The 20,965-nt window shown below is 41.4% G+C and overlaps 1 protein-coding gene across 1 annotated transcript; it reads left to right on the top strand.

The window, feature by feature from the left end:
* Positions 1–7,024: 7,024 nt before the first annotated feature.
* DLD (dihydrolipoamide dehydrogenase) lies at positions 7,025–20,426 on the top strand. The gene is made up of 14 exons (XM_068669751.1): positions 7,025–7,165; positions 7,414–7,489; positions 8,160–8,239; positions 10,823–10,891; positions 12,877–12,946; positions 13,327–13,427; positions 13,769–13,912; positions 14,077–14,178; positions 15,285–15,475; positions 16,871–17,041; positions 17,426–17,615; positions 18,013–18,150; positions 19,226–19,315; positions 19,419–20,426. Exons 1-14 carry the CDS (start codon positions 7,124–7,126, stop codon positions 19,482–19,484), a joined length of 1,530 nt encoding a protein of 509 aa, XP_068525852.1. The 5' UTR covers positions 7,025–7,123; the 3' UTR covers positions 19,485–20,426.
* Positions 20,427–20,965: the final 539 nt, after the last annotated feature.

Here is a 20,965-nt window from a genome sequence, read left to right as displayed (position 1 = left end):
GCCTAATATGTTAATAGGAATTTTCCATGTGCCATTTGCCTCTGTCACCATATGTTCTTGCACAGAGGAGCCAAAACTGGACACAGTCCTGTAGGTGTAGTCCCACAAGTACCAAACAGAGGGATATAATCACTTCTCTTGGCCTTCTGGGTACACATTTGCTGATGCAGCCCAGGAGGCTGTTGGCCTTCTCTGCTGCCATAATGTTGACACATGGTCAACGTGGTGTCCATCAGGACCCCCAGGACCCCTTCTCCAAAGCTTCTTTCTCAGCAGCTGGGGCTCAGCTTACATTTTAGTGAAGGGTTAGTGCCTCCCAGGTCCATGACTTCACTATAAATGTTATAATGTACTGTATTCACACAGAATGACAAGCAAAAAACAATGTCAATACAGCTAATCTATATCAATTACGGTTCTTAAAGGGCGAACTGCAGATTAGCACAATGCACCTTGATTTTTGTAGTATCAGTTGATTTGCTGTGCTAGATCAAGGCTTTCTCCTGTCCAAGTACAATACAGCACTTACAATGTTAATGCCACGATGATCTTAGGTGAAGGAAATGTGCGTTGTTTATCGCACTGTTATCACTAAGAAGGCCCCAAGCAGAACAATAATGTTGTGCTTCAAGGAGAACTTTGACTTTCATAAAGGAAAGATGATCTAACAGTGGCAATTTATTACTTCAAAGATTTTCTCTTTGAACGTAGAAAATGCCCCTGACTCCTGGTGTAGGATTTCCTGTGAATCACAAAACCTCTCTCTTTGCTTTATGGATTAAAAGGACTGAGGGAACAGATCATTAGAAAGCCCATTCCCTGAGTAGAAGCGTGCCATTTCCTTGATGTAATATATATCTTTTGAAGGGCACATGCAAGCTAATTGCCTTGTTATTTGGGTTTTACATTTATTTTAATTACCATGTTTGCCAGAGCATTTGGAATCATAGAAAATGAAATACTGCATAGCCACTGCATTTTTTTGTCACTGCATTTTTTTTAATGGCCATCTTTTGGCACAAAAGCGAGATTTTAGTCAACATGAAAACTTGTGTGGAAATTTGCCACCTTAGTTTAAATTTACATGTATTCCATCAGTGATAAAATCAGTGAATTGTGCAGATATTTAAAATACAAATCATTTCTGGTTTTGGTTTTGATTTTGATTAAAAAACTGAAAATGGAAGCTTAAACTGTATGAAAGTGATTCTTCTCTTCTCTTCTCTTCTCTTCTCTTCTCTTCTCTTCTCTTCTCTTCTCTTCTCTTCTCTTCTCTTCTCTTCTCTTCTCTTCTCTTCTCTTCTCTTCTCTTCTCTTCTCTTCTCTTCTCTTCTCTTCTCTTCTCTTCTCTTCTCTTCTCTTCTCTTCTCTTCTCATGTGAAAACAATCTGGTACTTTATGATCAGTTCTGGTGTAAATGTCTATGAGGAAATTTAAATGGACAATGAAAATTGGAGCATAAGAAACAGAAAAAAATGGTTATGTATAATCCTATCCTAATGCACATTTAGAAAACTTTGAATTATGGCCACTGCACAATTTTATCCTGCAGAGAATAATCTTTTTCTTCCATATAACCTAATAGAAACAATGCAGACTTTTCCCATGTTCAGACGTAGCTGCATCTGGCCTCATCTCTCATCTTCCCTCACAGCTATGAGGTCACCAATTTTCAGAACTGAGTAATGTGCGGGGAACAGAATTTTACGAGGTACACCGTGTTACTGATATGCCAAGCTATTCACTGGTATTGCAAAATAATTAATCCCCAAGAGGAAGTCAGATGGAAAGAAATCAGGGAGAAGGACTTCTGAGACAGAGCTCACATTTTCTATCTGAACCACAAGCTTGATAAAGTTGAGGAAACGGATGGCTAAAGCTGTCATCATCTCTGCCACAGCACAGTTGTGTGCAATCCTTCTTAAATGGGGTGAGTTTTTTTCTCACTAGCTTGATCTATTTCATAGTTAAATGTTTAATGTAGGTGACCTGTGTTCCCTCTGTGCTCAGCAGACAGCACTGCTACAGTCACCTTAGCAGGACAATCCTTGACACCCATTTTGGGATGAGGTGAACAACGCTCTCAATCTGCAGGCCTTTCTGCATTTCCCATAGGAGCCCAGAAGAATATCTTCCAATTTGACCTGCCAAACCAGATGTCTGACTTCTTGATAGCTGCAGTGAGGTGAGACAAGTCCTGCCTTGATCGTTCACTTTTCCTGTATAAATAAAAGCAGAAGCAGGAATCCTTGGGGGCCCTAAGGAAGGTTGTGTTGGCCCTAGTGCATGCACATAAGATAGGCAGACAGCACCTCCTGGCCACTTGTTTTCAAAGTCACCTGCTGACCATGCAGGGAATTTAGGTGCTTTCTTTAGGAGGATGGCTTCAGTGGGTGACTACCATTTAAATGCAAAGAAGGGTCACTCCCTCAGGTGAGGCAGCTGCATTGAGCCTGTCAGGGACAGAGTGCTGGCTGTTTAACCACAGCATGTGATGAGGCCTTAGGTATGTCAAAGTCACAGCTTGGACTGAGGCCCCTTCTGCAGGCAGCACCTGGTGTGAGAGAACTTAATGTGGTCATGCCAGATGACCCACCTCTGGTGCTCCCTGGGGGGCCTGGAGCTCCTGTCTAGCTCATCTTTGTCTCAAATTGCAGCACTTCTGCACCCCCTGCCCCTGCTCGCTTATGTGAGCTCCCCTGAGCTCCAGCTAGCAGAGGAATGTCCCAAACGCTTAACTCTCCTGTAAGCAGCTGGGAGCCACAGATCATTGTAAAATACCGACAACAGAGTACATACCAGGAGTCCTGATATGCTTTTGAGACACTTGTCCTGCCTCTTCTCTGAATCTGAGGTATGCTGCTGTTCTGCATCTGACCCTGTCCCACTTTCCTTCCTCCTTCCTATTTATCCCATATTGCCCACACATTGTCATCTCTTTGCTTGGTGCAGAGCCTCAAACAGAGCAACTCGCTGTGGGATGGGCTTGCTGTAGCTTTTTGGCCGCTTCCATAGTCGTCTTGTTTTAATGCTTGAGTGATAGGAAGCTTCTCTAAGCAGAATGATAGAATGAACAGTACAAAAAGCAGTACGGTACCCTGCTTTTGGACGTAAAGCAAAATACCAAATACCACGTCTGTTTCATTCTGGGTATGCCTTGTACTACCATGGTGCTCACTCTCACAAAAAAAAAAAAAAAAAAAAAAAAGAGAGAGAGAGAGAGAGAGAGAGAGTATACCAGAAGGATTTACCAAAGATGGGAAGAATCTAATAAATATGCTTTTAGTTAAATATGGCTTTGCAAGGTACAGGATACTTATGTTGACCACCACTGACCATACGGTGTTAGATCTTTCAGTTCTGTTTTTCCAAGTCAGTGTCAATGTAATATTCTGACTAGATTAATAATTTTATCACCTTGCTGTGTATGTGTACAAATACACACGTGCATAACCACATAAAAAAAGCGCAATTTGTAATATTCGGTATTAAAAAAATAAAAATGCAATGATCTAGGGTTTTACGTCTACTTCTCTCAACGAAATCCTTGCAGATCTTCATTAGTCCATGCAGTCATGATGCCCTCTGTTGGCTTCAGTATGTGCCTGCAGCTTTCCTCCAGCTCCGAGTCAGAGCTGACTTCTCAGGGCGGCTAACCAGAAGGCTTCATGCTCCAGTTTATTTTCCTGACACCGAATCACAGAAAGGCTGAAGCTGACAGGGCCCCCTGGAGCCATCTTCTCCAACCCCTGCCCAAGCAGGGACACCCAGAGCAGGCTGCCCAGAACCACGTCCAGGCAGCTTCTGAAGATCCCCAAGGAGGAGACCCCACAGCCTCTCTGGGCAGCCTGTGCCAGTGCTCAGTCACCCACACAGCACAGAAGTGCTCCTGGTGTTCAGGCAGCACCTCCTGTGTCCCAAGTTGTGCCCATTGCCTCTTGCTGGCACTGGGCACCACTGAAAAGAGCCTCGCTCCACCTTTTTTAAACCCTCCCTTCAGGTATTTATAGACTCTGAGGAGATCCCCGATGAACCTCCTCTTCTCTGGGCTGAGCAGTCCCAGCTCTCTCAGGTTTTTCATATGTGAGGCACTCCAGTCCCTTGATGATCTTCATTGGGCTCATTCTAGCTTGTCCATGTTTCTCTTGTACCAGGGAACCCACGACTGGACACAGTAATCCAGGTATCAAAGATTACTTCCTTGACCTGCAGGCAATGTTCCTCATGCAGGATACCATCAGCCAGCTTAGCAGCAAGGCCACATTTCACACGTACAAATGCAATAAAAGTCAGGAGCAATAACGATCAGGATAAAATTAGGATGCAATAAAAATCGGGAGTGTACCCACATACTGTAACTTTTCTTTTCAGGAAAGGAGCGCCACAACAAAAGAAAAGCAAGGTAGAGTCATATCGCAGGAGCAATAGAACAAAAACAACTTGTTCTGTTCTTTATAACTAACATGATTTTAAAGGCAATGCACTAAGAATTTGACCTTTACGGTCATTATCACTCAGTGATGTAAAACATCAAGAAACTATTTTAGCAACATCCAAATTCTGTCAAAGTCCCAGGAATGTTCAGAAAAGCAGTGCTAGCCACCATGGGCAAGGCTGTTTGGAGGTGACTGCCCGGCCTACAGCAAATGGTCTGGAGGGATCTGGCCCCACACTCCTTCACCTCCCCACTTTCCTTGTCCAAGAAGACACACTTTGCTGCTTTCTGCATTTCTCCAGGCCCCCACATCCCCTTGTTATTTCTGAGTCCTGAAGCAATGGCCACAGAAGGCTTTGTCCCTTTGGTGGCCCTGGTAATCATGAGCCTCTTCTCTACTTTCCAAAAACATCACGGTGCAGTGTGAACCTGCTGCTGCATACTTCAGCCTCGAATCATTTCTTGTTGCAGAAGGTAGTCTTGTTCGCAGCTCGTCTTAACAATGTACTCAAGGCTTTTTTTTTTTTTTTTTGCATCTGAAATATATATATATATATATATATATATATTTTTTTTTTCCCCCACAAATAGTCATGGCCTGCCAAGCACGGCCTGTACAGGGAGGATGGGCTGTGGGGCAGTGCTGTGCATGGCCTGGTACCCTGCTGTGCAACGGGGTGGGGAAGCCATGGAGAAATAAAACCTGTTGGATGGGTGCTGTCTGTCAGGTACAGCTGGAGGATTTTTGCATTTTGTTCTCTTTGGCCTGCTGGTTAGTGAGGATGGAGACAAGTGACGGGGCCATGACACGTATGCTGTGAGTACAGGGGACTCTGGGGTGCTTCCTCATTAGCCAGCCTAAGAAGTAGGGTTTTAATCACTGAAATACCAGGCACATACAGTTTGCAGGGCTGCTGAAGGAGCAATCAGACAAATCCTGCTACAGAAAGACAGGAATCCTGCCCGCTGATGACGGCCTTTCCCTCTGAACGTTCACGCAGTGTTAGTAGGTGCCAGTGCACACGTTTCCTAAAGCACTTTCCACAGATTTGACTATATTTTATTAATGGGCATATTTCTCCTCTCCCTGATGGTTCCTCTAAATAATTCAAGTCTGCTTTAATCACAAAGTCTGGCATTTATGAATATCATGCCTCTCTTCTAAGAGAGCTCCCGAATTGGTGTTTAATGATGTGCTCCTCTATGTGGGACGCAGCAGAACACCGCCACCTCACGGCAATCTCCATTCCCTGCGAGAAATTAGCAAACCCGTCTAGGAAATTTGTCAACTCTTTTTCTCAGAAAATGCTTTCACTTTGGGGCAAGATGGGCAATGTTATGGACTGTGTTGCCTATTACTTCTCTAAAGCCACTTTTTATATGATTTTAGTAAAAATTAAAAAGAATATAGCACGTGTTCTAAACCAGCTGGAATTCAGTAGAGAAGGAAAATAATGCCCTGCTGCTGTTCTCCTCCGGGCAAGGAGTGATCTCACGGAATCAGAGAATCACTGAGGTTGGAAAGCCCTCCAAGATCACCTGGTCCAACCACCCCCCACCACCAATGCCACCACTAACCCATGTCCCCAAGCACCACGTCCAACCTCTCCTTGAACACCCCCAGGGACGGGGACTCCACCACCTCCCTGGGCAACCCGTCCCAGTGCCTGACTGCTCTTTCTGAGCAGAAATGGCTCCTCATTGCCAGCCTGAACCTCCCCTGGCACAACTCGAGGCCATTCCCTCTGGTCCTGTCACCAGTTCCCTGTGAGAAGAGGCCGACCCCCAGCTCCCCACCCCTTCCTTTCAGGTAGCTGTAGAGAGCAATAAGGTCTGCCCTGAGCCTCCTCTGCTCCAGACCAAACACCCCCAGTGCCCTCAGCCGCTCCTCACAGGACTTGTGCTCCAGGCCCTTCACCAGCTTCGTAGCCCTGCTCTGGACATGCTCCAGGGCCTCGATGTCCTTATGTTTGTACATATGGGAGTGCTGATGGGCAGGTAATGGGTCAGTGGGGTGTGTGGCCTGATTTCTAGAGAAGAAATAGGTGGGAAGAATAGCAATGCAATGAAATTAAACTCTGTCAAAGGGAACGGGAAAGGAAAAAGGAAAAAGGAAAAAGGGATAGGGAAAGGGGAAAGGGAAAAGAGGAAAGAGAGAAGGGAAAAGGGATAGGGAAAGGGGAAAGGGAAAAGATAAAGAAAAGGATAAAGAAAGGGTTAAAGAAAGGGCTAAAGATAGGGATAAAGAAAAAGACAAAGACAAAGAAAGAGAAAGAGAAAAAGAAAGAGAAAGAGAGAAAGAAAAAGAAAAAATCGATATTCTAATTCAATTCACGTGAAATTATTTGCAAAATGAAATACCTTCACTTTCATATTTTTATTTTAAAATCTGACTATATGCCCATTGGCTGTCACGTAGAAGAAAAAAAGGGGTTTATTTTTAAAAATGAAGTAATGAGACTGCGTCAATACGTTCCCAAATGTTATTTCTGGGCGCACTTGGTTGCTGGACCCGTGGCACGAGTCCTGCCTCTTTAAGACTTCTTTTGCATAACCCCGCCCCCTCCCTCCCGATGACCACGCCCCCTACCCCCGAAGTCCTCCAGCAGGGGGCGCTGCGGCGGCTCCCGCTCTCAGCGCGCCTGCGCGAGTCCGCGGAGTCCTTGGAGGGTGGCGGCGGCGGCGGCCATGATGCAGCGCTGGGGGCGCCTCGGCTGCGCGCTCGCTCGGGTACGGCCGGGACGGGACCGGGACCGCACCGGGACGGGACGAGCCGGAACGGGCTGGGCTGAGCCGGGACGAGGCCATCCCGGCCGCCGGGGCTTCCCCCGCCCCCCCCGGACACGGCGAGGGAGGGCGGGAGGGAGGAGGGGCTGCGCCGCCGGCTGCCGTGGGTGCGGGTAACGGGGCTGCCCCGGGCTGGGCCCCCCCCCCCCGCGCCTCGGTTTCCAAAAATTCCGGTGTGATTTTTCTCGCAGAGGAGCCATTTTGAGCGGGTTCATCGCGGGCTGCAGGGGGTTTGCGCGGTGCCGAGGAGGAGCTATGCCGAGCAAGGTAACCCCCGGGGGAGAGGCAGGGCGGGCTCCACGGTGGCGGTGGTGGAATCTGTTTGAGGGTTTTAGTTACAAAGTGCTTATTTGTCACATTTGCTGTCAAACCAGAAGCATACACAGAACTTGAACTTCATATCATCAGAACAGTGACACCAATTAATAGAGGAGGCTGTGGTTTTAACGACTTCGGTACAAAGTTCATGGTTTCTGCAATATTCATAATCAATAGTGCCTACACGGATATCTTTTAGCAACATTTTCTGCATTATAAACTACTAACTTGCATTTATCTTTTGTGCTAAACATCAGTAGAAACAATGCTGAAAAAATAAGCCGTTTAGACGTCTTGGGTTAAGTTCCTAAAAGTTTTATGGCAGCAGGGACGCGCCAGACAAAATCTCGTTATTTAGTTCCATTTTACATTATTTTCCCTGCCATGTTCAAAGGAGGTTGTTTTTATTGCAGAATGAATGCATCCACACAGCTTTTCCTTTTGTCTGGGTATCTGTTCTCAGATGCAAAATATAATTTACCCAATATATTAAATGACATAATTTTTAATAGTGACTTTTCAGTGTTTCAATACTGTCAAATACAAATTACTCCAGAGATAAGTTGGTGCTCCTGCAGCAGTTGCTAAGCAAAAATAACGGAGCTGTTTCCTCTTTCAGTGGATGCCGATGTCACGGTTATCGGTTCTGGCCCTGGAGGGTATGTTGCTGCAATCAAAGCAGCTCAGCTGGGATTTAAGGTAAGACCAGACCTTTTGGTTGCTGAGCAGAGCGGTCATCCAGAGGAAGGTGTCTGTGTGAAACTGGGGAAACTGAAATTCTTATGTCCCATCTTGGGCCACCAGATACTGTTGACATAAACAAACTTTATCTTGCTTACCTACATTATATGGAAGTTGAGGTGAAGGCATGAGTTGAAATGAGGGAGGTATTATTGTCTAGACTGTTGGGAGGCTACTGAAAAAGCTGCTCAGGTCAGCTTGCTTCTGGCTGGAAGAGAGAGTTGAGATGGGCTTACATCCTCTTCTGAGGGAAAAGGTAGGAGAAGAATGCTGGGAAGGAAACTCTCCCAACAAAGAAAAAGAAATTGAGACAGTGACAAAAAGGCCACTTAAAAACTACTCTGAAATCCTGAAGAGGAGACAGAGGGGATACAAATGGTTGTGAGCAGACTGAGCAGGGAGGTTGGACCAGATGACCTCCAGAGGTCCCTTCCCACCTCAACCGTTCTGTGATTCTGTGGGGAAAAGAAAAACAGTACTCAGCTGATAGGCTTTTTGAATGTGAGTGGATGAATTCCATTTCCATCTGAGAATTTTAGAGGTGAAAACGGGTATTTCTGTAAGTTTCATTTTCATTCATAAATAAGTGTGACTTCAGCGAGGTGGTTGTTTACCTTTACTCCTTAATCGGAGCCCGATTTGCTCTCCTGGCATGGCATTATTCTCAGGTACTTTGAAATCTGAGAAGGAAGGCAGTGCTGGCAGACTTGTGCGTGCTCCTGCTGGCTGGTATGTCCCAGTGCTTCGACAGCTGGACTTCATGACAGAACAAGTTGGACAGACCCTCTGGGAAGGACAGGAGCTCTCGTTTATGAGTGGAGTTCAGTCAAACACTGGGACAGGGGCCCAGGTTATGTGTAGTCTTCATCCCTGGAGGTTTTCAGGACTTAACTGTGAAAGGCCCTGAGCCACCTGATACACCTTTGATGTTAACTGTGTTTGGAGAAGGGAGTTTGACTAGATGGTCTCCAAAGATGGTGCCTTCAACTTTTTTTTTTTTTTAATTCCTGAAAGTTGTTTTTCTTTGGTCATTACGCCAACAACTGTCTTTCAATGATGTCTTTTTGGGTATATTTCAGCCTTCTAATGTATAACAGTACCAAAATACAAATATTTGAGGTTTCATTAAGAAGTTTTGCATCTGCCTGTGACCCTAGTGCAGATAATTGAAATGTCTATCCTTGTTCGCAAAACCTTTTTTGTCTTGTTTAATAAATATTCTTGCCTTTATATATATGTTGTCACTGAGCTATTTGCACGTGGAAAAAAAAGGTACTCAGTGCTACAGGTTTTAATTGCCTGTGCAGAGGCCCCTGGTGGAGCAGGCTGTCCCCCTGCAGCCCATGGGTCCCACATGGAGCAGATCTCCACGCTGCAGCCCCCCCATGGGTGGAGGAGCGCCCGGTGGAGCAGGTGGATGTGGCCTGGAGGAGGCTGTGGCCCTTGGAGAGCCCCTGCAGGAGCAGGCCCCGGGCTGGAGCTGCAGCCCGTGGAGAGGAGCCCACGCAGGAGCGGGGGGTCTGGGGGGAGCTGCTGCATGTGGGGAACCCGTGCTGGAGCAGTTTGCTCCTGGGGGATGGACCCCATGGTACGGAGCCGTGTGGGAGCAGTTCCTGAAGAGCTGCTGCCTGTGGGAAGCCCACACAGAATCAGTGTGGGAAGGACAGTAGAGACCTCAGGTGGAGCAGGGACAGAGAGCGGCGGAGATGAAGAGTTAGGGACTGACCACAGTCCCCATTCCCCCTGCGCTTCTTGGGGTGGAGAGGTGGAAGAGGTTCGATGGGCGGAAGGTGTTTTTAGTTTGTTTCTTTAGTTTCTCACTGTTCTAGCTTGTTCGTAATAGGTAATAAATTACATTAATCTCTTTTAGGCTGAGTCTGTTTTCCCTGTGATGATAACTTTTGAGTGAACTCCCTAGCCTTATCTCAACCCTTGAGCCCTTTCTATTGTATTTTTCTCCCCCTTTCCCTTTGCAGAAGGGGAATGAGAGCGGGGTTGTGGTGGAGCCTGGCTGCCCACCTGAGTAGAACCACGACAGTTACCAACAATGTTCTCTGGGCATTGGCTTCTGAACAATTTCGCTTGGTCTGATCAGTGGAGTTCATTTAAAGTGGATGAGGCAGAACGTTGTCAGGTCAATGAAGGAGCAGCCTGTGCTGTTTGATCTGTAGTGTGGCTTTTAAAACCCATCTTCATTTAACGTGCCCTCATGTGCTTAAAACAGGAGGCAGGGTTAACAGGGGACCAGCGTGTCTCAGTCTGTGTCATTGATTTGATAGAATGAATCCTGTTCTTCATGTTACCATCTACTTGAGCCTGTTCTTCATGTTAGCATCTACTTGAGCTCAAAAGCAGCAACTTAGAGGAATGATGAAAGGGTTTCACCTGCACTTCTCAGCAGATTTGAATTCTTAGAATGTAATTCAAGGAGCTCATATTTTGAGCATGTATGCCCATTACAAAGGAGGTGATGCCAGTTATTTCTGCCTCTACAGAAAGGTTTACAGTGTTCTTCACCTCTCCCTCCTTTTTTTCCCTCAGACTGTCTGTGTAGAAAAAAATGAAACGTTGGGTGGAACCTGTCTGAATGTTGGATGTATTCCCTCCAAGGTAAGTGTACAGAGTTTGTCATAACTTCATTTAAGAAAAGAACAGTACCTACGTGTATCACTTCAGAAAGCATTGCTTAGTCTTTTTCTGAGATTGACACACTTTGTTTAGAAATTGAATTTATAATCCAAATGAACTGAGGAGCTTCATAAATATAAGTAGAAATCTTTTGTTTACAAACTGTTTTATGGGGTTTCCCAAATCAAAGAGAGGAAGAGGGATGAAAACAGGGGGTGCATACGGATGTATCTTCTCACTCTGGTGAGCTTGCAGTATGCCATGTGAAATTCCAGATCCTTCCAATTTTTTTTCAAATAAACCTGTGTTTTTTGTCCAAGGTGATGTACTTATGTTAAAGGGATGCCGAGCTGTTCCCTGTTCAGTCACTAGAAATTACAGGGATAGATGCACCCCTGAAAAATGATGAACTTTGTCTGGTTTTGATTGGACGCACCATGCTCTGAAGATAACTGTCTCTTTCCAATGACTGAAGGAAGAGCCTCATTGATTAGTTCTTGAAATATTAATCTAAGCTCAAATGGTATTCTTGCTGGCCCAAAAAAATAACCTGGAGAGTGGGGCTGGTAGTGCTTTTGTGGAGTAGTGCTGGTGGGGAGAGAAAAGAGAGAACCCAAGATGTGCTCCTAAGGAAGGAGAAAGAAGAAATTCAGAAGTAGCTAATACTTGATGGTGCCCATCCTGTTTTAAGTAACCTCAAAACTAGAGCCTTGTAAGAGCAGTGCTACTGCTGGATGAAAGGAGTCATCTTCACTGGCATCTGGCAGGTGAGGGAAGATACTGATAGTCAGGCTTGTGATGACCGTAGTAAAAGATAGAATTTTCTTACAAAGATCCCTCCTAACAATATTGCTGTTTTTAATCAGTTTGCTCAGAGAGGTTCCATTAGCATTGTAGGAGGAAATACAGTATAAATACAAAGCTTTTTAAATCATACATTGTTTTGCCTAGGTATTTGAGAAATACTTCTAACGACATTCAAAATATATATTGAGGAAAAACTCAAAAACTAGATGTAGATCAACCCATCATTACTATGCACGCTTGGAACTTTGCTAGGATCTATTTAATTGACTTTTTTTCTTGAGTCCTTGATTATTATTTTTATCCTCAAGGTTCTTACAAAAATGGTTCTGAACCCATGGTTAAACCTGGATGCTATCCAGAATATTTTCAGGTGGCAGTAAACTTCTTAAGAAGTAGATATGTAGGCTGCATGCACTGAAACAGTAAAAATTTCAGATACTCGTTTCCAAAAAGCCACTCAAAATAATATACTGGTCATGGATTTTTTTTCCTTTGTAATTGCTGAAGTCTTATGTAGTGGCTGTGTCTCCAGTTAATGTTTTGGTAGTTACAGGTTCAGGGTTGTAGCAGTTAGGTAAAAGGGACAAATTTTAAACACTGAGAGCTACTATGAGTTATTCAGAAAAATGAAATTATCTTGGTCCAACAGTATTAGTTCTACTCAAGTCTGTGTATATAAGGCTAGTGTCTCAGTATATTCTTTGAATATATTGTACCTTCTTTAGGGTTCAGTCTGTGCAGAGTACACCGTTTTTATTTCTTGTGCAGATACTGATAGTTCTGTGCTTGTGATGGTTATTGTAAAAGACATAATTTTTCTTTCTGATATCCCTCCCTAATAATATTGTTGCTTCTAATCAAAATACCGTTCTGGAGGTTCTGCATTTCAAGCTGCTCATTTATAAGCATACTTAAAAAGGAGCTATTCTAACTTTTTCTGAACTGTGAGTGTCCAGTGACCTGAACTAGCTCTAAGCCATCAACTACAACTAGCCGTGCAGCTGTGATTTTGAAATGTACCTTTTAAAATATCAATATCAGACTTATTAGAGAATGTTCTGCAAATAACGCCTGTTTTTCCACTATACTAGCAATGTAATAAATAATGAATTCAATTAAAAGTGTATGTCCTAATTCATGTTTTTGTGTGTATACTTTAGGCCTTGCTGAACAACTCCCATCTTTATCATTTGGCCCATGGAAAAGATTTTGCTAATAGAGGAATTGAAAGTGAGTATGCAGAGTAACTTGTCAGTGCCTGGTACAACAAATGGTTTCCATCACCAAACAAGTATAACAGTTCAAATCATATTGTTATAATTGTAGGAAAGTTATTCAGGAAACCTAACTGACTTGCAAACAATACCCTTTCTCTGTCAACTGGAGGTTTAGGGACATAAAATTCTGTTCATCTATTCCTTGAGTCCTGAGTAGAGAAGTTATACTTGAAACGAGTAATACTGCTATTTAACATACCAGTTGCTGAATGTAACCTTTATTGTTTAGTTGAGGCCTTCAGTGCATCTTACTGTATCAAACCTGTTAATTGTGTAGGTTAGCTCCTATAAATAAATAAACTGGGATGCCTAATTGAAGTTTTTTAACCTTAGTTACAGGAATCCGCTTGAATCTAGAGAAGATGATGGAACAGAAGAGTGGAGCAGTAAAGGCCTTAACAGGTGGAATTGCTCATTTATTTAAACAAAACAAGGTTAGTTTGGATTATATACTGCAATGTATCTGTATTTTTTTTTCTGATCTAAATTTGTTACTTTTTGCATTCTCATGTTCTTGCCACATAAATAAATTTGAGTAACTGACTCAGCAAGGACAGATTCTGAATGCTTCACTTTCAGGGTATTTTAAATGAACAGCTCTTTCATTCTTAAATCTAATTAAAAGAATACTAGTAACTTACTGTGGTACTTGTACCAGATGGTGATGCAAAGGTTAGTGTTTGCGGCTTCTCTAAAGCAGTGAAATTCAAATTAAGTGTAGTATAACTTACATAAGTAATTTAAATCTTAATTTACTGTGTTCTGATTATCAAAGGTTACACATGTATCTGGGTTTGGAAAAATAACTGGCAAAAACCAAGTCACCGCAACCAAAGACGATGGCAGCACACAAGTTATCAACACAAAGAACATTCTTATAGCCACAGGCTCAGAAGTTGCTCCCTTCCCTGGAATTACTGTACGTATCTGAAATCTTGGTGCTACTGTCTTTCAGTGGGTAATATCCACATCGGGTAATATCCGCATCATTTATTGTATAATAACTTTGTATCTGATTGGTCTTCGCTTTCAGTGAGCTGTACATATTGTAAACCTCTCTTTGTGGATTTCTTTGCCTGTTAGATTGATGAAGATAATATCGTGTCATCCACTGGTGCACTGTCACTAAAAAAAGTCCCTGAAAAGATGGTTGTCATTGGTGCAGGAGTCATCGGCGTGGAACTGGTGAGAAAATATTTAAACCACTTGGTCCTTAATTTATAAAGGAACAGGATGTTATTTTTTCATTGTACTTAACAATATTTCTGTGATTCAACAGATATTGTGTGAGTTGTAGTGAAATCTCAGAATCTATGGCCTGCTAGTTCCCTTTCCTACCTGAAAAACTGGGATAAGGGTGTGTTGGATCAGCATTCCTGAATCTGGTTAGCTAAGAGGAGAAATGAGAGAGGGACATACAGGCCTCACATACGGTTTTTTGGGTTGTTTAACTTCCACGGAGGTTTGTACTTGCTCAGTGTCTAGATAGGGGAACTTCCTCTTCTAAGGGAAGTTCATTTTAAACCACGCTAAATTCCTGTTTGTAGCAATTAATCCCAAAACTCTTACGTGATACAATTACATGTATTATATCTTAAAAAACAAAGGAGTGAAGGCTTTGTAGTCCTTTTGCCTCACACTTACATAGTTTAATAAGTATGTTTATTTGCTGGTCCTGCAAATGCTTGAGCATTTGCACGTCTTCTTAGTGGTTGATTTAGCTTGCTGACCATTAAGCAAGGAAAAAGTAAGCAAAGTGTAATCTGTTTGGATGGATATGGGGTAAATAAAGTTTATATGAGTTTTGTGAAGCTGATGATAATGGTTATAGTTAAAATATAAGCTACCACTACTTCTGCATGTATTTTTATTGCATAAAACTTACATGTCTTACTGTTTTGATGTAGTTTGATTTGGTGGTATTAGGACACCACAACTTCTGTTGGGTTTTCTGAGCTGCATGCCATTTATTTGAGTTTTAATTTTTCTATTCCTATAACCTAAAATACACCTAATTATTTTAACTGTTTATTTAAAAGCTTAATTCCATGGTTTACATCACAATAGTTTTAGATGTACAAGCAGTGATAAATCCATTCTTTCTGAAAGGCTCATGTTGAGGAGGACAGATGCATTATCCTACACTATGTTTATACAAACTGATCAGTTTGCTGTAATGTTTTGACCCCCTTTTGCAGAGTTTACTGTTTGTGGTAAATACTGCAGTAAAGAAACAGGAAATTTTACTTTCAAAACCTTCTTATCCCTTACGTATATTGTTGTGACTGCAGGGGTCAGTTTGGCAGCGCCTTGGTGCAGACGTGACAGCTGTGGAGTTCATGGGCCATGTTGGTGGAATGGGAATTGACATGGAGATCTCTAAAAATTTCCAACGCATTCTGCAGAAACAGGGACTTAAGTTTAAGCTAAACACCAAAGTTACCGGTGCTACCAAGAAACCAGATGGAAAAATTGATGTAGCGTAAGTATTTATCATAAAACTAAAGGAATACAAGTTACATTCCTCCACCCAGTCCTTCAGATCGGTTTGAAAATACAGTCTTATTATTCTTCAAACAGGAAGAAATGAAACTTAATTCTTCAGTGGAACTTAATTTTCATCTTGTATCATAACTTGATGTTCATAATTTTGGCTTTATTGAATTCTAAATTGTTTGTATAGGAAAGGTTCCATTGACTTGAGTTGGTGCATTAGTGTAAAAAAACTGTTTTTTTGTTTGTTTTAGTGAGATGATTTAAAAAGAAGAAAGAAAAAAAAAAAACATCCTAAATTGTGCTTTTCATGGAAGTTCTTTGCTTCTGGTATAATTAACATAAATGGTTAGGATCATTTTTAAGCCATTAATTCTTGGATGCTTACTGGAAAGGATCCTTTGTCCTTTCTTCCCCTCGTCTCCAAGTAAGCATAATAGAGATTTGATTGTTTCTCATTAGAAATAAATGAAATTGTCCTGGAATGTTCTAAATAGCCAGACTTGAGCCTGTTGAAGATTCTGATACAGAAAAATATAAAGCAAATTTTCTTTGTATACGTCCTTACCCTTACGCTACTTCTGTTCCTTTTCTTGTCTACACATTCTCTGTGCAGACTGGTTACATAAGCATTTTCTTAAAACTGCAATTTAATATTACTTAACAAACTTAAGCTTAAGTGGAATCTTAATATGATGAATTATTTGCTGTATCTCCATGCCTCAGGACAATCTGTGCTTCACCATTGTAGAGGTCCTAGCTTTGGGCCTCTTTATGTCCCATGCTGATGCTGGCTGGATCTCTGATGTAGTCTCTTTCTGTATTTATTTAGTGTTTCATACTCAAGGGAGTGTGCTTTTCAGACACGCTTCCTAATTATCCTCACTTGCCATGCTTTGGTTCTTTCTTGCATTCTGAGCACATAAACTGAACTTGTTCTAGATGCAACTAAACATGAAGATGAACTTGAGGGATGTACTTTATGCAAGACAGATCTGCAGTTTTGGGCCAGAAGAAAGCTTTCCTGGAATACATGGCCCTACCTCACCCTGAAATAGAAACAGTTTGTATGTTGAGTACTCAGCACCAATTGCTTTGCTGTACAGATTTGCTTTTAGCAGGCCATGCTATTTGTTCATGGATACGTAGCCTGAATTTCTGTATCTAGGAGTTGTTAACAAATGGGGTAAGGATGACTGGACCTTGTTCTCTCTCCTACTCGTCAACTCTTGTAAGGAAGAAGTGAAGGGTGGACTGAAGGCAGGTGTTTTTGGATTCCAGATTGAGCCAGTAGGTCACCATCTGGATCATATTAATTACTAGTCAGTGAAATACAGTGCTGCAAGTTTACAGCTTTGCATTTTTGCTGTTTGTTTTCCCATAGTGTTGAAGCAGCAGCTGGTGGCAAGGCAGAAGTAATAACTTGTGATGTGCTCCTAGTCTGTATTGGTAGGCGTCCTTTCACAAAAAATCTAGGTCTCGAAGAAATTGGAATTGAACTTGATAAGAAGGGGAGAATCCCAGTCAATAACAGATTCCAAACCAAAATTCCAAAGTAAGTAATAATTTAACAGTATTTTTGACTTTATTTGAAACACAACTCTTATTTTTAAAAGTTTAACCTATTAAAACACTCTTTAATTGCTGAATATAGCTTTTTTTCTGAAAGGAAAACCTGAAATTTCTGATCATTTCTGCAGTTGAAGATTTGTAGTCAACCCTTAAAGTTTTGTAATTTAAAAGTCACTGTGTGTTGGTACTAATTCTTGAAGTGTGGTCATTTGGTGGAAGCCTTTCTTCTGTAGTCTCTATACTTCTGAAAATTAATGTTTGAATCTGATTTGATTGGAGCATGTTTTAAAATGACTGTTATATAAAGTAGCCTAGGTGTATTAGGACTTCTTAAACAGTATCTTATTTTGTTTCATTGGTCTGATAGCATCTATGCTATTGGTGATGTAGTTGCTGGACCGATGCTGGCCCACAAAGCTGAGGATGAAGGCATTCTCTGTGTTGAAGGGATGGCTGGGGGAGCAGTTCACATTGACTATAACTGCGTACCCTCTGTGATATACACTCACCCTGAAGTAGCCTGGGTTGGCAAATCCGAAGAACAACTGAAAGAAGAGGTACAGCTTGTTTTCTTCTCAGACAAATCTTTTTCTATCTTGGATGTATTTTAATAATCTAGTAGTGGCTATTAGTTTATTTAGCTACTTTGTGCAGGAGAATTTCTCTATCTGAATTTATTGTGTAGGGTGTATGATTGATTCCTTCCTGCATGCCACCCTCACAAGGACCACAGTCTTATTTAATAACTCGTTTTGGGAAATTAATACTGATTTGCTGCTAATTTTTCTTCTCTAACACAGCTTTATACCTGTTATCTTCATGCATTGATCTGTTTGTCTTATCTGTCTTCTATTTTTGTATTAGTTCTATTTTTGTATTTATCTGTATGGTTACATCATACCTGTTGAGTTTTCAGGTCATTAACTCTGTCAGTAACACGTATCTGTTTTGTAGGGGGTAGAATACAAAATTGGGAAATTTCCATTTGCTGCTAACAGTAGAGCAAAGACAAATGCTGACACAGATGGCATGGTGAAGATACTTAGTCAAAAATCAACAGACAGGATGTTGGGTGCTCACATTTTAGGCGCAGTAAGTATTATAAATTGTGCTGTTTTGGTGGTTTAAGGGTTTTTTTGTTGTGTTACACAGTTCTTGTTAAAAAAAAAAAAAAAAGGAAGATTTGAATTTCCCCAAATCATTTCAATTTGCTGTTGTCTTCTGCAGCTATGCCCTCCTGCCCTCATCCCCAAAGCTTTTCTGTTACTTTGGTGTCAGACCCAGCTTTTTTTAATTGATTCTCTAGAATAACCCTGTTAGGGTTATTCAGTTACTCTCTATTTTTTTTTTTCTTTATGAGCGTTACCAAATAATTGAGAGAACAGCAGAAATTGACTGAAGTTCTAGAAGTTGGGGAGCTAAAAGGACTGGTTTTCGTTGCTTTTTTTTTTTTTTCCCCTCCTCTGATATTCCAGCTTCAGCAAAGTTGGTAACCTTATTTGGCATTCACTAAGTCTGGGGTCAGTAATGGAACTGATGAAACTTGATTTTAAAAAAAATAAATCTTTTTTTCAGAATTTGAAATCAGATATTTTTTTTTTTATATAAAATATCTTTTTCTCTATTACCACCCAGTCAGAAATTGCATCTTAGACCCTAACCTCACTCTTTGGCTTGGCTTGGTTTTCGTAGCTGTAAAGGTGTAAATGCTCTCTTTTTATTCTTTCCCCTAAAGATGTATGCAGAAGCATTTCCATAGATCTTTGTATACTGCTTCCATAAAGAAGTTTTTTTTTTTTTTTTCAGCAGTGATAATATACAGTATTTTTGATCAGAATGTTGGTAGTATCTGACCAGTATTTTGTGGGGAAAATGCCCAGATCTTACACAACCCTCAGTAATAAGAGCAAGTACTCTGATTTAGCATTATGTTTAGATTTACACTGTTTGAGTATAAATCTATAATTAAAAATCTGCAAATCTACAGTTAAAAGTGGCATTAGGACACAGCTGAAGTGCTAGTCATATTATGACAGTGTTTGTTTATTTTTTAGCAAGATAGAATTTACAAGCTGGGTACTGCCTAGTTAGTAATTTAAAGAATCTACACAACTGCATGAAGGTTTGTTTGTTTTTTTTTTTAACTACAAAGAACATTCGATTACAGGGTGCTGGCGAAATGGTTAATGAAGCTGCTCTTGCTATGGAGTATGGAGCATCGTGTGAAGACGTAGCCAGAGTTTGCCATGCCCATCCAGTAAGTTTTTTCTGAACAAGCTGTTGAACACACAGTTGCACAGACGTGCTATAACTACATTTAAATATTAATGATTTGTACCTTTTCTGCCTGTTCTCTGCAGACGGTGTCAGAAGCCTTCAGGGAAGCAAACCTAGCAGCATCTTTTGGCAAAGCTATCAACTTCTAAAATGAAAGACCAGTTCTCTGTACATGCATAGCACATGTCTGGAAGTGGACTGTGGTCCCTTGTGGAAGGCTGAGTTTGAGGATGTTAGGACTGAATTAAGTGAATCTCTTCATTTTAGCCATCATATTTAAACAAGTAGAGTTTGGAACAAGTGGAATTATCCGGTCTCTGTAAATTAAATACTTACATGTTTATTTACATTTTGAATGTTGCAGGAAAACAGCCTGACAGAACTTTTTTTCTTCAAAACCAAGCATTTCGCTGCTGCATGGGATTATAAAGTGTGTTGGTCAAAAGTCTGAACAAGTGTCCAGCATACCTGGTGTGTTCTTATTTGAAGTAGTGATAGACTAAAACAGTTGAATGCTGGCACTTAGAATGCCGCTGGCACTTAAAATGCCACTGTCACTTCCGCACAAAAACATATGTCCTTCTGAAAGGATTAACTAAGTATTTAACCTACTTCTTCTTGCATACAAATACCAAAATTTGGTTTGATCTAGTAATGGTAGGGTGCTGGGAGAAGAGGGGCTTGTATAGATCAATTAAAACTATATTAACTTTTTTAAGAGAAAATCTCTGTGTGTGTGATTATCCACACATCATGTTTTCATATTGAAAACTCATCGGGAAAAATCAAGTGCTGGTAGGGAAATGAAAAAAACAAAGAAAAATTTAATCGTTCTGCTACTTAATCTTGTTTTTAAAGCTTCCATTGTCCAATTCTCTTCAATGTCAAAATGCTAGAACTGGATAGCAAAGCAGTGCTCACAGTTAAGTGTAATAACGTGAGGGTTATTCTTCTGCACCTTCCACACACAAGGGCTGCAGCATCAGCTCTGCACATAGTTGAGACGTACTTTGTTCTCTCCTTGTTTTCTATTTTGTGCTCTCTTTGTGTCTCTGCTGTAGCAAGAGAGCTTAATAAATATTTAACATGGCTGGAGGGTTGTATTGGGTTTTGTTTGTCACAAATAGCATCTTTGGAATATCCCTAACGTGTACAGGGAATGTGCCCAATTCCAGTAGCTCACTTGTTTTGCAGGGTGCCTTTTTTTTTTTTGTTATGCTTTTCTGCCTTGAAGAAAATCTTAATATGTGCTGATATTGTACACGTCCATTTCTATTACGCCGTTGGGATGATAAATGGAGAAATGCTTTCCAAAAAAATTCTGCAAAAGCTACTTGACTTTGTGTGTAGACAAGGTGGTTATGCCATTTTTCTTAGAGCTTCTAATTCAAGTATTGAAATGCTCTCTGTGCTGAGAGATGGAAGAAGATTCAAAGTCAGGTTGAATGGGACTTTGAGCAACCAGACCAAATGGAAGATGTCCAACTTTCTGCAGGGACTAGGTGATCTTTAAAGATCCCTTTCAACCCAAACCATTGTATGATTCTATGAAATGTACAATTTCCTTAAGGTAGCAGTTAATCTATAAGCACCTGTAATACTATCCTTCATTTTGTTTTTATAACCTCTG

The sequence above is a fragment of the Anas acuta genome, chromosome 1 (genome assembly GCF_963932015.1).
Source record: "Anas acuta chromosome 1, bAnaAcu1.1, whole genome shotgun sequence".
Classification (NCBI taxonomy): Eukaryota; Metazoa; Chordata; class Aves; order Anseriformes; family Anatidae; genus Anas; species Anas acuta.
The sequence above is the reverse complement of the archived record's forward strand: the minus strand, read 5'-3'. Positions and strand labels throughout refer to the sequence as shown.